The sequence below is a fragment of the Camelus dromedarius genome, chromosome 9, assembly GCF_036321535.1.
Source record: "Camelus dromedarius isolate mCamDro1 chromosome 9, mCamDro1.pat, whole genome shotgun sequence".
NCBI classification, from domain to species: domain Eukaryota; kingdom Metazoa; phylum Chordata; class Mammalia; order Artiodactyla; family Camelidae; genus Camelus; species Camelus dromedarius.
The window spans coordinates 49,440,529-49,458,194 of record NC_087444.1 but is presented as its reverse complement, the minus strand read 5'-3'; the positions used below and the strand labels follow the sequence as shown (position 1 = coordinate 49,458,194).

At 50.5% G+C, this 17,666-nt stretch overlaps 1 protein-coding gene across 2 annotated transcripts in view; it reads left to right on the top strand.

Annotated features, from left to right (window-relative positions):
* Positions 1-14,624: 14,624 nt before the first annotated feature.
* The window catches only part of NKD1 (NKD inhibitor of WNT signaling pathway 1), an 84,925-nt gene continuing 81,883 nt past the window's right edge, over positions 14,625-17,666 (top strand). For both annotated transcript variants that reach the window (XM_031458477.2, XM_064489172.1), the window contains exons 1-3: positions 14,625-14,821; positions 14,947-14,979; positions 15,697-15,830. In XM_031458477.2, the coding sequence (XP_031314337.2) occupies positions 14,797-14,821; positions 14,947-14,979; positions 15,697-15,830 (192 nt within the window). In that variant the 5' untranslated portion in view covers positions 14,625-14,796. The remainder of the gene's footprint in view (positions 14,822-14,946; positions 14,980-15,696; positions 15,831-17,666) is intronic.

Below are 17,666 nucleotides of genomic sequence, written 5' to 3'. Positions count from 1 at the left end.
AGCCTGTTGGATTTAGAGGGAGCTTAGAGACACTCTCACATTCTATAATAGGGAGTCTGAGCCCCAAAGGGGGAAGATTCTTGCCCAGTGACACACAGTAAGCCAAGGGTGTCACTAGAAGTAACTGTCTTCCGCCTGGCCCTTGGCCTTCGTGCTGACCCCCTCAGCTCTCTCTGCCTCCTCCCAGACACATCCCTCCCTCCCTGAGCTGACCACCTGATTCCTCATCCTGTGTTACCCTGGGAAGCACTGTCAGACTTTAAGCAGGAGAGGAATGAAGCAAACTCATAGCACACGGTCAAAAAGAATAGGCTGAGAGATACAGCTTAAGAAAGGTCATCCACGGAAGGGGTTTTTCCATCCTGTTTCTTACAGACATCACTCGGGATCTGTTTGGCTGCATGTGCCAAAGTTCCACTCACACTTGCTTACACAATGAAGGGGAATTTATTGGCTCATATACTCACCAACTGCATGTTTTAGGGTAGGTCGCTTTCAACACCCCACTCCTGGTACCAATTTCTACATCACTTGAGGTGTCTTGTTGACAAGTGGCAGCAACGGGCTCTGACTAACCTGAGCCTTTTGGGGCTTTTATTGGGATAACCCTGGGGTAGCTCAGAGGATTGAAGAGAGGGCTGAACAGCTGGATCCAGAAGTTCTATCTCAGAGGATATCAGCAACAAGATGGTCTGACACCTGATGCTTCTGTTGCAGCCCTGAGTTCAAGGGCCAGGTCTGGGAAAGGAATTCTGATTATATGCCCACTCTATCCGACACAGGAAAAAGATGGGGTGAAGAGGGGGAGTTATGCCTGACAGACAAAAGCGATCACCATCACACCTTCCATTTCCCCACAGATATGCCCTGTCATCCATGTTTGTTTAATGAATTGGTTATGGCCTTAATTCTCAAATTTAACTCACAGGTATGGTATAGACCTTTATTGATGGCATCTTCCTAATGGAAGGCAGTACATACAGCAGTTAGAAAATCTTTCTGAACACTTAGTAACTATATAATCTTAGGCAAGTTTACTTAACTTCTCTGAGACTCAATCTCTTCATCTTTAAAATGAGGATATTCCTTGCAAGATAGTTGAGGTAGTTAAAAGAGATAATACATGAAAAGATCTTGAAGTAGACTAGCATTCAATAAATGATGGATGCTTTCATCATTTTAATTTCCCTCTCTCTCTATTCTCTTAGTTGGGTTCCCAGAAGCAGATTTCAAAAGAAGATATGTTGGGTAGATGGGGCCAGGAAGGGAAGGTGTCAGTTAGGGCATAGATACCCAAGCAAGGACATGTTATCAAGGAAGGATATGATATCAAGCAAAGTACTCCAGAGGGTAATATGGGCTCACTCCCAAAGAGGAGGTCTGGAGACATATGAGTCACACCTCAGAGATGCTTGAGCAGGGAGTGAGGGAGCTGGGGTACTGACACTCCCACACTGATGGACATTAGTTGAGGCATCTGGTCACCTGAGGGCAGCCCTCCAACAATGAAGAGTCAGGTAAAGGGGTTCAAGGAGATATGAGTGGACCCTCTGTCCCCAGTGATTCTTTAACCCATGGCCTAGAAGTTATATATTTCAATATTTATTTGAGAAACATTCATGTGGCACTTACTATGTGCTGGAAAATGTTCAAGAGCTTTGCAAATGTGAACTCATTTCTTATTGGTAGGGAGTGTGGAGGTTCATGGGATGTTTGTGGGAATTTGGGCTGCCTAGAATCTGACCCTGTTCTCTCTAGGAGACCTACTTGTTCTTTATCCAGCAGTGATTAGGGTATGGCTCTGCCAATGGGGTACTTCCCTCTCCAAAGATACTGGTGAGCCAAAGATTCCCTCCCTGCAAGCAGTGGCTTAAGGATCTGGTGCCCAGAGTCCTGGTACCAGCAATGCCTCTTCTGGCCCTGGCCTCACCTGCTTGATTTTTCTTGCTTTCTGCCCATTTTCTTAGTCTGACTTTACAGCTATCTCTGAGTCTCTTTTCTGTTAGGGTTCATCAGGATTGGCTTCTGTTTTAGCACCCAGAGTCTTGACTGGTTCAGAAGAGGAAGCTGGGAGGTGAGGCCAGAGAGATAATTGAGAAGCAGATCAAGGAAGGTCCTGAATGCCAGGGTAAGCATTTGTGACTTTATCTTTTGGGCTAGTGGTTTTTAATCAGAGATGTGTGTCAGAATCACCTGATTTATTAGTTATTATTGCCATAACGCTGTGTAACAAGTGACCCCCCCCCCCCGCCCCGCCGAGGCATGTAACAGCAAAGATTTATTTTTCTCACTATAAGTGTGCACATCAGCTCTGGTGACTCTGATAAACTCTAGACTAGACTTGGCTAGAATTGGCTAAGCTTGGGTCCAGGCTGGGCACTGGGTTCAGGTCTGTCTTGTATGTCTCTCATTTCAGGACCCAGGCTAAAATGGTAGTGGCTGGTCGGGGCACACTCTTTCATGGTGAATGGAAGGAGTGCAAGAGGGAGGAGTGGAAATATGCAATGCCTCTTACAGCCTTGTTTTGGAATTGAGAGTGTTACTTCTATCCATGTTAAATTGAGTGAAAAAAAATCACACAGCCAAGTCTACTGGTGTGAGAGAGTCCCCTCTACTCACTGTGACTCATGAGAGAGATAGACAAGGAAGAACTGTGGGCAGTTTTACCACATCAGGGGTGTTTCTTCACCATCTGATACCCAAATTCTAAGCCTTTGAGTGAAATATCTATATTTTGAATCAGAATTGATTCTGGTGTGCACTCTCATGGGATAAGTATTATTACTGTGGCCAATGAGAAGCCATTTAAGGCTCCTGTGTAGAAGAATGACAAGCTCAGTCTGGGGCTTAGAAAATGGCTTTGGGAAATAGATGGGTATGGAGGTTGGGAGATCAGTTAGTTAGCAAATGGTTACAGTAAGAGAGGTGAAAACTTGAGCCTGGTGATCAGGTACCTATTGCTATGAAACAAACTACAAGAAAACTCAGTGGCTTAAAACAAACATTTCATTACCTCTTGTGACCTGGGGGGTTGACTGGGCTCAGTGGGGTGGTTCTGCTCCATGTGATGTTGGCTGGGACTGGAAATCCTCTGGGGACTATTTCGTGCTAGACATTCCAAGATGGTGCACTCCATGGTTGGCTCTTGTTGCTATCTGTCCACTCAGAGCTGAGCTGGGGCTGTTGACTTGCACACATACATCACCTCTCCACGTGGCTTGGCCTTCCAGCATTGCAGCTGGGCTCTGAGAGGGAATGTTCCTGAAGTGAGCATTCCAAGTGGGAGGAAACAAAAGCTGCCCATCCTCTTAAAGGCTAGGCCCAGCACTTGCACAGGTTGGTTCAGCAGTCATGGGCCAGCCCAGACACAAGGGGGGAAATTAATCCCTCTGTTTCACAGCGAGAGTGACAAATCATGTGGGGCCATCTTTAATCAATCACACCTGGACTGTGGCAGTGTGGAGGGAGGGGATACAGATTTAAGGGAGAGTTCAGAAACATGGATAGGACTTGGCACCTTATTGGTCATGGAAGGAAGAGTTGAGATGCCCAGAAAGCCTGGCCCTGAGGATTTGTCCAGGGTGGCCACTTCAAACCCTAGGATGAGCCTAGGGAACAACCCACCTGCCATATACTAAGTGAGTTCCCTGGGAAGGAAAGACAATTGGTACCTTTGCCCAGGACACCCACGGTCACTCCAGCAGCATCAGATAGTCAGATTCACCAGGCTGAAGGCTGAGCAGGAGGCTGGAGTGGGGATAGCAGTGAGCAAAACAGCAGAGAGAGGACAGACTTGGGAGGCCACTTGGGTATTGGAGGAGCTGGCCAGATGCTGGAACTCAAGGAGGCCTGGGGTACGGGATGAGGGGGAGAGTGGGTTTCCCAACACTGGATTTCCATATGCTGGCACATATTGTTAATTTTTAAGAACAGAAAGACTGGCATTTTTATTGGCATTAAAATTTTTTTAAAATCTGAATTATCTTCATCTGAAGTTAGTGATATCCAGAATGTTACATGTGCATTAAAACGTTGACTCACATGGAGGCGGCACTGAGCTTGAGAGGGATTACAGTTCTCCTCTGTTCAAAACCCTTTTGAGATATCTTATGGCTGTTCAGTTTCCATTCTCCAGGATTTTAATGAGGCTAAGGGGCTTTTTAAAGGTTTACCAGTCCTCTGTATTTCCCCCTGACTGACTTGGGCCCTGGAGAGCATCCTTCTACAAAGAGGGTGGGTAAGGGTTTAGGGGACCAGCAGGGAGCAGAGGGAGGGGGGCACTTCTCAGCCCTTCCCTCTTCCCTTTTTCTCCTAAGGCCAACTCTATTCTCTTAGGTCCTGACCCGCCTACCTTGGATAATGAACTGTGACCACACCCTTCTCCCTAGCACCCTCCATGGAGAGAGCCAACGCAATGAAGGGAGAAGCCTTGGCTCTTGTCCCTGGCCCCCTGCTCAGGGGAACAGCACCCGGCAGTGATGGAGAGCAGCGGCCAGGGAGGGCCCCATCCCACTTCCCACTGTCTGGGAACTCCGTCACTTTGCTCCTATGTTGCAAACACGAAAGGTCAGCTGTGCTGTGCAGTCCAGTGAGTTCTTGGAAAGAGTTGGCCTGATGCCTGATAGGAGCGGGAACCACGGGAGGCTTCATGCCGGAGGGGGGCATGGCCCCTCCTGAGCATGGTTTCAGTGGTGGGAAGTCACAGAGATGACGATGGTGACAACAGTTAGGCAACATTAATAATGGCTGATGCTTACTGAGAGCCTACCCTGGGCTGGGCGCTGTCTGCCATTTTACAGATGGAGGAAGTGAGGGTAAGTAGCCGGTCAAGGTCACCCCCTGGCACATGAGGAAGGCAGAGCCACACTGTTGAGCCTAGAATCCCTGTCCAGTTGTTTCAGGGATGATAGATTCCTTTCCCAGCTACAATCCCCATTTACAGATGAGAAAACTGAGGGCAAATACTAGAGCCAGGAAGTGCTAATATTCTGCTTTGTTTCTCTCAGGTACCCATGGAAAGCAGAAGGTCTGGGCAAAGGAGGAGCTTTTTTCTTCTCCAGAAGCAAAATCTGTGCTTGGGGAAGAAGGTCCTAGCCTCAACATTCTTGGACTTTAAATATACCTTGATGAACACTTAATTTGTTGTAATCTGTCTGTTCTACCACAGGGTTGGCATGTACAGTTGCAGAACACCAAGAGTTATGTGGCAGAAACCTGGGTGGCTCATCTTGCAGCCCATGAGATAGTGTAGAGTAGTGGCCACACGCAAGGCCTTTGCTGTCAGGCAGTGGGAAATCTAGTCTGTTGTTGAGAAGCTCTTATTCTCCCTGAGCTCATCCTCATCTATACAATGGGGATGGTAATCATAGTCCCTTCTCCCCAGGAGGTGGTAAGGATTCTGTGAGGTAACCAAATGCAAACAACCATTCACACAGAACCTGGCAATAGTGAACCCTCAGCCCAGCTTAGCTTGTCACACTTCTGTCTGCTTGCTTGGATTTGAGGGACTCCTTTCTGATTCATTCCTGCATCCCCTGCACCGAGCCCAGTCCTGGCACATTGGAGGAGCTTGGTACCCACTGCTGAGAGATTGGAGGAATAATACTGACAGGGAGGGTATTTGGTGGACACTGGGGCAGGAGGCACCAGTCTGCCATCATCACCCCTTTTTTCGCCTGTTGGGTCTGGTCCGAATTGTTGCCTTCCCACCACCTTACCTATCTCCAATGTACCTTTTCACTGGATGAGTTTCCTTAAGCAGAGGGAGAAACTGGTGTCCGCAGGCTGGGACCCAGCAGGAATGCATGTTTCATCTGGCCTGCACCAAGAAATTTTTAAAATTAGCTGATGATATTTTAAAATTGGAGATTTCACCTAGAAACCTGGATTTCAGCTACTCCTAAAAAAAAAAAATCAAAAGCTCTAGCCACGCTGGGCCCTTGGGCAGTAGCTGGCTTTGAGCTGCAGCTGCCCCTTTAGGCTGGGTAGATGCCATCAGGTTGACCTGTCCAAGCCCTCCCTGATGCTTCCTGCCTTTCCCCAGGTGAACTTATGGCTCCCGGCTCTGTGGAGCTCCTGGGCCATCCCAGTGACTGGGATCCATCTCAGGTCTCAGTTTGGCAAATCATGGCCGTGCCAGGGCCTCTGTCTGTGTCACAAGTGTACCTCCCCAGAGGGATTCAGCAGAGATGCTCTCCAGATGTGCCAGCTGACATGCTGCTGCTCACTGCTGAACCTCCAATGTAACCATTCTGCCGACTTTCTTTTCCCGACCACCCTCCTCCGCCCCCGCCTTCATCTATCCAGTGAGGCTGCTGCATTGTTTTGGGACGCAAACATACACACGTTATTAGAACCCCAGATCAAAGGCGGCGTCCCACGGCCTGCCTCTCAATGGTCCCTTTGTGCAGACGGAAGCCTGTGAGAGAGAGTCAGAACCCAGGGAGAGAGGGAGGGGCTGGAGAGGGGGCTCAGTACAAAGATACTTGTCACCCTGAGAAGTCCGCAGACGATGATGTTAAAAGAGGCGCCAGGTGGAGGATGTACCCCAGCTCTCTGTTGGAAGATGCAAATGGAGAATTCTCAGTTCCGTGGAGAAGAAAATGCTCGTGCCTGTGGTTTCAGAGGGAAGGGACCACAGTGGCTGCATCTCTGAACACCTCGGTCTGCCTTCCTGCCCTCCTTGGGGGTGGGTGTGATATGGGCAAATGCTGCTTGGAGTAGTAGGGTGGCAATGACCTTCTCTTGGGCACAGAGTCAGAAGAAACAAAAATGATGTGAGTGGGGTTTGAAGAAGTCTGGGAGATGCCGTGGGAGACAGCATCACCTCTGGTCAGCTGGGCCCGTTTGCGCAGTCATTCCCGCCTACAGAAAACATTTCTAAAGCCCCTACTGTGTGCGGGGCACGAGGTGGTTTGAGGCCGGCACAGACGTGGCTGACCTGGGGAGGGTGGGACGCTCTGCAGTAACCACCTCATCAGAGCGAGCTGGCATCCGCTGAGTCTGAGCTGGACGCCCGGAGCGCTTCACACACATTGTCTCATTTATCTCTAGGGCTGGTTTGAACAAAGAAGTGCTTTGAATGTTCAGATGCTGAGACAGGAATCCTGCCTGCTATGGAGGGGTGGTGGTGGTGCAGGGGTGAGGTGAGCAGGTATAAGAAGGATTCACCGAGGTGGGGGGGTTTCTATGAGGGGAACCCATGAACACTGGATGGAGGTCAACAGGTCACGGAGCTGCTGAGATTCTTAGGCAAATGCTTGCCAACCCCTCAGACTTGCTCTCCCTTGGGCCTCTTCTGTTCTCTGTCTGCACTCACTCCCTACGGGATCTCATCCAATGTCAGGCTTTAAATCCCCTCTATATAGAAAAAAATGTGACAATGAGTGTGTATATGTCCATGAATAACTGAAAAATTGTGCTGAACATTGGAATTTGACACAACATTGTAAAATGATTATAAATCAATAAAAAATGTTAAAAAAAAATCCCCTCTATAGGTTTATGACACCCAGGTGTACCTCTCCAGCCTGCAGCTTGCTTCTGAACTCTAGGCTCATAGATTCAACTGCCTACTGGATCTTGCAGCTGGGATACGCCACAGGCATCTCAAAATAACATGCTCAAAACGAGCCCTGAGCTTCCCAGCTCTGCAGACAGCTCCGTCCACCAGCTTCCTCATCTCAGTTAATGGCAGCTCCATCCTCCCAGTGGCTCAGGCCAGTGATTTTGGCATCTCCCTTAACTCTGCTCTTTCTCTCCCACCCCATATCCAGTATATTAGCTGATTTTGTCACCTCTAACTTCCAAATACGTTCAGCATCCAATGTCTCACCTCTTCCATGGCCACCACCCTGGTCTAAGCCACTATCATGGCTGCTGTAATCTCCTCTTGGTCTGTCTCCTTGCCTCTCCTGGTCTCCTACCACCACCCTCGCCTCCACACTCTTGCTTTCAACTCAGCAGCCCTGTCCCTCCAGGCAACAATCTTCTGAAGATTCCCAACTCCCTTGAATCAAGCTGAAGCCCTTGCCAAGGCCAACAAGGTTCTCATGATCCAGCCTTGTCACTTTCCAACTTCATCTTCCCCTCTTGCACACCTTCTCTGCTTCAGAGGCACTGGCCTCCTTGTTCCCCCAACACTCCTGGCACGTGCCCACCTCAGGGCCTTTACACTTGCTGTTCCGCCTGCCTGGACCTGCTTTCCCCTGGCATCCTTTTGCCTCCCTTCCTCATATTCTCATTTTTGCTCAAAGGCTACCCTCTGACCCCTCCACCTAAAATTGCAACCCATCCCCTAGTGTGTCTTCTCCCTCTTTCCTACTTTGATTTTTCCCATAGACACACCATATATTTCACTGACTTATTTGGTAACATAACAGCCTGGTATAAATTAGGCCCTCAAATCTTTGGTGAATGACTTAATTATTAAAAAAGAATGCTTTTATTTCCCAAGACCCTCCTTCCCAACCTCTGTCCCTCCTCCTCCTGCCCAGTACTGTTACTTACTCAGTGAAGAGGCAAGTCCTGTCACCCTAAGCACCTGCTGAGAAGGCTTCACTTCCCAGAGCCTCCAGTGTGGACTACATACAGGCAGTATCAGTCCCTCTGGGAGCTTGTTATGAAATGCAGATTCTCAGGTGCCACCCCAGACTGCATTAAACAAAATTTGGTGGGGAGGTAATTAGGTTTATTTATAATTTTTTTCCTTTTTTTTTTTTTTTTTTTTTTTAAGAGGAGGTGCTGGGGATTGAACCCAGGACCTTGCACATGCTAAACATGCGTTCTACCACTTAGGCTATGCCTTCCCCCAGACTAGGTTTTAACATGCTCCCAGGGGATTCATATGCACATTAAATTCCAAGGAACCCTCATGTAGGCTCTTTGATCCAAGCCTAAGAAAGGGGGACCAAGGGTCTTTCAAGGACTCAAGGTTGGAACAGAATATACAGGCAGAACTAACAAGGCTAGGAGCTGGGAACAGGCAATATCAGGGACCAAGATAGTCTGTCTGCATGTCTCTCTCTTCCTGGGTTACAATCTCTGCTTCCCTCTGACTGTTCCTACTCCTGCTTCTTTCCGCTCGTTCATCAGCCCATGGACCCCTAAGCAGCTGCTCCAGGCCTTGGGACTGTGGACCCTTCAGCGACCACCAGTTGGTGGACCTCAGGCCCTGGGCTTCACTATTCATATTTTGCAAAGAGATCCTGATTGGTCAGGCTCATGGGTCAGGCATCCAATCAGCTGTGGCTCAGGAGTGAAGAGGTCATATGGTACCAACATGGCAGCAGGGCCACCCTGAAGCTGTGTTCTGTGGGATGGAAGGAGAAGGCAGTGGCAGTGGAGGGCCTAGGGGACGAAGAGGAGCGGGGAATGCTAAGCTAGAAGGGAATGCAGGTGAGGCAGGCAAACTGACAGTGAGCTTTGCTACAGTAATGCTTTCCTTTTTTGCCTAGAGCTTTGGCCCTAAGAAGCCCCGCATGGGGCCTCACTCATTGTAGGTGTCCAATTGCTCAGAGGCCTGGAGGAGGACATACACATTCTGTGACATGTTAAATGCACACCATAGACACATGTGGATGTACTCCTTCAGGGACCCTCCCCACGCTGGCTCTGTCCCCACTGAACTTTCCTTTCTGCCACCCTCCTAGGCTAGGTCCCTGGATTTAGTACTTGGAATCTCAGACTAGAAGGAACCTTAGAAGTAATCTAATCTAGCATTTTCCAAAGCATGTTTCATGAATATTTGTTTTCACTTGCACTTCCTATAAAAGTTTCCCTGCTCTGGTAAGTTTGAAAAACCCTGCTTAGGATGCCCTCTTCTTGGAGAATCACAAAGCTTGGCCACTCACTGAAGGTTCTGACAAGTCTTGCAGAAAAAAGAACTTGTGTTCCTTTGGGTAGGCCAGGGCTGCCCAGATTTTCCCACAGAGCCCTTTCTTTCACACAATAAGAGAATTTCACCATTCTGGTGTTCAATGGAATATGTTTTGGGAACTATTGATCTGCTGGACCCTTCTTTCTATTTTATGGGTGTGCAGACTTGGGGTGGTGATTACGTCCAGACTGTAAGTGAAAAACCAAGGCTTAGAAGAATGGGGGTTTCTTTCTCCCTTTTGTGAAAGAAGTCTGGAAGTAGACATTGTGGTGCTATGACTGGAAGGGCTTCTTAGATGAACCTGGAGAGGAGCAGAGGCAGTGACTGAAGCAGAGCAGGGGCATGATGAGGCCAGGCTGGCTCTCTCCTTCCTCCAAGGCCACCCAGGAAGCCTGCACTCCGAACTTGCTAAAACACCCAAGACGTGGGAGGTGTTGGTGGCACAAAAGTTCAATTCAGTTTCACCAACATTTAGGCTGAAATAGCTGTCTTTCCTCTAATACCTGAATAGAGCAGCTGAAGGATCCCACCCCCTATTCTGGGGGAAGCCCAGCCCCCACCCTCATCCCTAAGGACTGATGTTGGGGGCTGGTGTTCCTCCTGGCTGCCTCTTGCTCCTGTCTTTTCTTCCTGATGAACATCTCCACTTTGGAGACTGTCTGTGGCCTGTTGCCCTATGGATGATCTATGTTGAGCTGTCTTCCTGGTTCCTTCATCCTGTTCTGTGCCATTACCCCAGAGATGTGGTTAGGATTTTGCCAAGGTTTGGAGGGATGAAGGGTGATTCCAGCATAGAGCTGAGCAAGTGACAACTGCTGATCATGTATTAGATTTCACTGTCCTGAAATTCAATTGGCCCCCACCTCACTGGATTGCCCTTCTTAGGTCCTTCTCTCCTCATACTGTTTCCCTTGACACTCTTTCCTTTCCTTTCCCAGTTGCCATGTTGAAAATTCCTGTGACATTTTCATGCAGAACAGTTTAACTCTCCTCTCCTAAACCAAGTCTGGCCCTTAGCAATGCCCAAACTCACCAGGGAACTGTGGAATGAAGCAACTCCAGGGACCTAAGGGGAACCAGCAAGACTTGGATGTTAGTTTTTTCTTTAGTATATCCCAGGTCATATTCTTGAAAGCCCTCCCTCCCACTCTCTTATTGACCATAACACATCCCAGGATGGAGATGGGACTGGGTGGGTTCCTCTTGTTCCATATAGAGCACCTCCTACAGGCAATGCTGGGTACTGCACCTAGAGATGCAAGTCAGACAAGACCCCGCCTCAAGGAACCCAGACTCTACAAGGGAAATTTAGCTCCATCCTTAATGGATGGGAAATAGACCCATCCTTAAAAAGGAGGGAAATTTAGCTCCATCCTTAAAAAAAGAGTGTCAAATGGAGAGAGCTGGGGGGGACCTTGGCTCTTCAGAGTGGTCAGAGTTCTTCAGGAGGTAAGGTCATGGAGGGCTTCTTCTAGGAAGTGGCATTTGAAGGGGACCAGAGCAGATGGCTTAACTTGGGGCTAAGCCTGGGGTAGCCAACTAGGGTGATATGTGCGTGTGTGTTTTAAACCTCACAGCTCCATGTCTAACAGATTTCACCTAAACCAGCCTTGCTAAATCTCAAGCCCCATGAAACCCGTTTCTGTTATAATCTCTCTCTCTTATCTCTTCCTTGCCTTCCTTCCCCATTCTCCTCCCCCAAAGGATGGGAAATCTTCAAAGAAAAAGATGTGTCACTGTAAGTATACAGCCCAAGAAGTGGGCCAGATAAATTATTAAAACACATAAAAAGACAGTGAGTCGTGGGGTGGGAAGCCAGCAAAGGCCGAATAGCCATCCCAGGTGGATGGTGGGCTGGTGGTCCTTGGGAAGTCCCACCTCAGAGCCCTGGATGGGCTGAGGTTTTACCACCAGGCCCACTGTTTTGCCCCAGGACCAGATTGGTGGGGGTGGGGGTGTCATGATTCCAATAGCAGTGAAGTCCCAGGCGCCTGCTGGGCTGGGAAGGGCCAGGCTGAAGGTGGAGTTGTGGGGGAGGGGCTTTGTGTCTGGGCTGGACATTTGGGATTTACTTCCCCCAAGACTCAAACTGGTAAAAGCAGAGTTTTAGTTCCTGCTTTTATCTCTTTTTGAACTGTAAAAAGAAATTCCCAAGGGGAAGAGGGGATACTTTTTTCTCATGCAAGAAGAAAGCCATGACCGGTTTAAGGAAGTAACCAACTTTCTGAGCAATGTGAGAAAGACCGCTCAGAGTTTCGCTTTGATTTAGATGCACCCTGGCACCGGTGGGGGTGGGGGTGAGGGTGAGAGAGACAAACGGCACCCCCAAAAGAATTCGATTTCCTTTGGAAGGGTCTGCAGGCGTGCTCCTACTCTGATTCAGAACCGCAGAACCCCCACCTCCCTCCTGCTCTGGATCCCAGTCATCCTGCTCTGCGTTCCCACTTCCCTGCAGTTCGCAGTTTCTCACTTTGGCACTGTTGACACTGAGACTGGATTATTCTTTGTTTTGGGGGGGCTGTGCCATGCCTTGTATAATGTCTAACCACATCCCTAGCCTCTACTTGCTAGATGCCTTCAGACATTGCCGAATGTCCCTTGAAGTGCAAAACTACCCTCAGTTGAGAACCATTGCTACATATAGTTGGTGATGCCTTCCAAGTTTTGCCAGTTCAATTACGTTTATTGTTTTTTCTCTGTCTTCCTCCCTGTAGAGTGAAAGCTCTGTGAGAGTGGGGATCGTCTGTTTTATTTGCTGATGTATCTTAAGTGCCTAAAACTATGCTGGTCCCACAGTTGACACTGAATCAGTATTTGTTTCCAGATGGGCTGGTCTCTCTCTAATGGTGGGGTGTTAAGTTTGGACAGTGTTGGGATGTACAGTCTGATGTAGTGAAAACATGGGCAATGGAATCAACATGCTTGGTTTTACTTCCTAACCAGGTCACTGACAAGCTGTGTGACTTTGGGAAAGTGACTTCACGTCTCTGAGCCTAGTATAAAGGAGCTTCCCTCCTTTGTAGAACAAGTGCAAGCCTGCATCAGACACTGGTCATAAGGGCTATACGTGACTTAGGACAATGACTGACATCCAGGAGAATGGCAGTATAAAATGGACAATACTAATGTTTTGGGGAGTCCCGGCACTCCTCAAATGAAGCCAGCCTGCTAAGAGCATTAATGTACCTGCTTATAAGATTAGCCTTTATTTCTACCCAAAAAGGTGTGTAAAAATGAAGTTTGGAGGATGGAAGTAAGACACTATCGGATGAAGAGATTTATGACTCTGGAGGACCATACAGTTCCCAATATCCTTCTGAGACATGTAGATGCTCCAGAGTTTTGATCTGATACAATAGCCAGCAATCACATGTGGCTATTGATCACTTGCAGCATGACCCATGGCTTGTCCAGGTTGAGATGAACTTAGCGTAAAATATACATCGGATTTTAAACAGTGCAAAACAAAGAGTGTACAATATCTCATGTATGTTGAAATTAAAATATTTTTGATATATTGTGTTAACTAAAATATATTAAAATTATTTTCATCTGATTTTACTTTTTTAAAAAATGTGGTTACTCGAAAATTTAGAAATTACACATGTTGCTCAGCTTTATTTTACTACTTTTTCTACTGGGCAGTGCCCCTCTAAGGAGTTGGCAAAAAAGGGAAGAACTGAGCCTCCATTTTACAGATCATAAAACTGAGGCTCACACAGAATACTCAGTCCAAGGGGCAGAGGTGGTCTCCTCATTCTTAGCAAAGGGTTTTCTTTTCCCACGCCCTGGCTGCCGAGTACCAGGACGAACTTAACAGTCCCACAGTGTTCCCAGCAGAGCAGGCGTTCTCTCTGAGAACCACAAAGGTGCAGTGGAACCCCTTGATGTCTCTTTCCCCTCCGCAGAGACCTCCCCAGACAAAACAAACAAGCCCTTGGGTCTGGCAAACTGCAGCGGGGAGCGGAAGCCAGGGAAGATCAAAGACCCGGCGGTTACCCCCTTCCGGGCAGCACAGCTGGCAGCGTGCCCCGACCCCCGGCGGGCACCCACGGGCCCCGGAATGAGCGGATACAGCGATTGGTTGGCAACTCATGGCTTTCGGACACTTGTAGCCGCCGGGACTTGGCTGGGCTCATAGCTGGCCGGAGACGCAGTGGGAGCTTATCCTTAACAACCGAAGCAAAACCTAGAGGGTCGGGGGACAGCGACGTGTAGGGGGACAGCACCGGGCGAGTAATAAGCGAACATTTTCTGCAAAGTCAGGCCGTGCAAGACTGGGAAGGGGCAATGAAGCAAGAGCGCCGAGCAGCGTCTCCTCGCCGACCTCAGTTTCATCACCTGTAAATTGGAACCACTGAGTCCCACCATGCCCACTTCGAGGAAAAATAGAGCGGAGGGATCGCACAGCACTGTTAGCGAGAGGAGCGGTTGTTCAAGAGAGGGCAAGACCCAAGAAGAGTGTCAGTTCCAATATCCCTACTGGCCAGAGCTCCTCCCCCTCCCCCCTTTTCCCGGTCCCCAGTCCGGGTCCCCAGCCTCCCGCCAGGGTCAGAGACCGCAGCCTGTAGGGGGGCGCTGTGTCCAGCCCTGCAGCGCCACTCCATGCCCCGCCCCCAGCCCTCCGGCCCCGCCCCCAGCCCGCCCCCTCCGCTGCCCGCCTCGCCTTTGATGCGCCGCGCCCGGCCAATGGGCGCGCGGGGAGGCGCGGGCCTCGGCGGCGGGCTGGGGGCTCAGAGCGCCCGGGCTTCAGTCGGGCCGCGGCGACGGCGGTAGGAGCGCGTCCCGGCGCCACCTAGGGCTCCGCTCGCCTCGGGGGCTGCTCCGGGAGGAGGCGAGCGAGGCGAGGCGCGGCTAGCCGCAGGGGCCACGGGCCGGGCGCATGGCTTAGGGACGCCCCCGTTCGCCGCGCCCCCAGCATGGGGAAACTTCACTCCAAGCCGGGTCAGTGTCCCCGCCCGCGCGCCGGCCCCCTGGCCCCCGCCGCCCTCGCCCCTGCGATTGCTAACTCTCTGCCTCTCCTTTCTTTCCGGCTCCCGCCGCCGCCGCCGCGCGCGATGTGCCTGCAGCCGCCGTGTGCAAGCGCAGGGAGAGCCCGGAAGGTAGGGGCGCGCGGAGCACGGACCGGGGGGGATAGACTGGGAAGCACCGCAGACGGCCGCGGAATGGCCTACCCCGCGGGATCTTATTACCAGGGCCACCCCCACCCCCAACCCCAACTCCAGCCACCAGTCCCACAAACCTGCTCCTGGGAGCAGACTTAGTGCCCCCTCCTCTGTCCACCTACCCCCTCTCCGCGATCTTGTGCTCTCTTTTCTGACCCTCAACCCCTCCTCTTGCGGTCCTCCAAACCCACACTCACTGCACCCCTTTTTCAGACTCCCAAGCCCCCTCTCTAAGATCCTGCCCGTTCTCTTTCTGGCCCTCAGCCCCCTCTCTCGAGATCTTGGCTCCTGCACCCCCTGTTCCCCCTCTTCCTGACCCTCAGCTCTTCTCCTCATCCCATGTTCACTACACCCGTCTTCTGACCCTCACCCCTCCCCTCCGCAGCCCTGGCCTCTGGCGATTGCTCTCCTCATCTCCAGACGCGTCCTCCTGGGGTACTGCCTCCCCTTTGCTCTCCCCTCTGGGTCCCTGCTTTTGGGGCTTCGTTAAACTCCCTTCTCCTGATTACCTGCGTCCCTCTCTCGGGTTGTGCCCAGGTCTCAACACCCTCTTGGTCCCTGCTACCTCTGCCTCGCCCACTCTTTTCTCTCCTCTCTCGGGTAACTTTCAGCCTAGGGGCCAGACTCAGGGGCTTCTTGTCGTCCCTGCCCCAGGTGACAGCTTCGCTGTGAGCGCCGCCTGGGCTCGGAAAGGCATCGAGGAGTGGATCGGGAGGCAGCGCTGCTCGGGCGGCAGCTCCGGACCCCGACAGCTGCGGGCAGCGGGCACTGTTGGCAGAGGAACCCGGGTACGATCTTCACATACCCTCCTTTCAACCTTAGAGATAGGTCTCCATACCCACCCACTCCAACTTTTAGCATCCTCTTGGCCAAGCTTCTAAGTCCAGAAATCCCTTCTCAGCTACCCTTGCCCCACCAACATGACCCTGTATCCCCCTGCCTTGGGGGAGCTTATTGGTGACACAGGTGACAGTCTCCTGTCCAGCTGGGGGCAAAGGGTGGTTCAGATCTGGCTGATGGGGAAGCTTGTCTGTGCTGCTTGCTCTGACTTCTACTTTGCTTCTGTGGCCAGTGTTCAAAGGTGGGTTTGGAGTTGGGGCTAGGGAGAGAGGGAAGACATCTGGGGGTGTCCAGGTGGAAGGCAGGACTGCACTGGCCTCCGAATGCGTTCCAAGTGTCTGTGGCATTCATTAGTACCATCTGCCCCGGAGCCCCAGGAGAGAAGGCTGTGATCTGGGGCAGGGGGCAGAACGTGGGGGTACTGAGTTCCAGGAGACCCTTTAGCTTAGCCCACAAAGAGAGGGCCTTGGTTCTGCTGTAGCCTGAGCCCATCCTCAGCCTTCACCCAGCGGGACCCTGACGTTGGAGTTGTTCCTAGGGGAGCAGTAGATGTGACAGGGGAGTGAGTGAGTCCAGCCTCAGCTCCTGGCCTGGGACTGGTGTTCACAGATGTCCTATGGGCTCCGGAACTCTGCACAGGGCTTTCAGATGGTCTGCGTGGAACTCGAGCAAGCCAAGGATCAAAGGATGAATCAACTTTTTGATGTGACATTTAATTTTTTTTTTTTTTAACTTAGAGGGGAACAGACTGAGTCTCAGGTCTGGTTAGTTCTTTGGTCTTGTCCATGGGCTGGAGAGGGACCGGTGTAGTTTTCAGGTGTGTGTGTGTGTGTATTTGGGTGGTAGGACCTGGGCTGGCTGCAGTCGGTTGCAGGGGCCAATGTTGGGAGGCAAGCCTGTGGATAAAGTCGACTCTTGTGCGTGTATGAAACGACGTCTGCATCTGGCAGGAGCTCCTATCTCCTCCTCCACTGCCTCTGCTGAGCTGGGGGCCTTCTCTTTTCCATTTCTCTTCATCTTTTGGCTGGGTTGGAATCGGAGCTGCTGTACCCTAGTAAAGGCCACAGCTTGATGGGTGGGGGCACCGCAGTTGGGACCCTTTAAAAACAGAACTACAAACTTCCCTTTCTTCCCCCACCATTTCTAGTTTTTGATCTACTTATTTATTTAAAGCCCAGTGAAAATGATCCGATTTAGCCATATGAACAAATGTATTTGCAGCTCAAGACAGAGGCCAACTGAGTGGATTTCCATTAATCAAGTTTGGGGGTTTTTCAGCCTGTTTATTTTTACAAAGTATTTCTGCAGAATGACATTTATTTGCAGTCCCTTTTTTTTTTTCTTTCCTAAACTGCCAGGCAGCTTGCTCCATGCTTTAGGGGAAACTTGAAATACAGTGAGGGCTTACTTCAGTTGACTTTTATCTTCAAAGCCATAACAAATGTTACCCGCATGTTTTTGGTGGGTCTCCTTGGCATCCAGTCCTGGAGGATGGGAGGGAGGAGGAAGGAAGGGAGGAAAACAAAAGTCTGTCGTTTTTAATTAAATAGTAGTGTTCCCAGCAAGAGGAATGCCAGCCAGTAAAAGTTGCCACTGGGGGAAATGAGGGAGGGTGGGGAGGGGCCCCAGCTTAAGTCTGTGGCTTTGTTGAAGTCACGGAATTTTGTTGCCTGGTTTCTTCCCTCAGCTGAGGACAGCATGGGATGGTGCCTGTCCCCTCCGTTCCTGGCCCCCTCTCTCAGAGAGTTGCTGAGGGGTCATTAATGTTTGTTCAAAGCACTTTT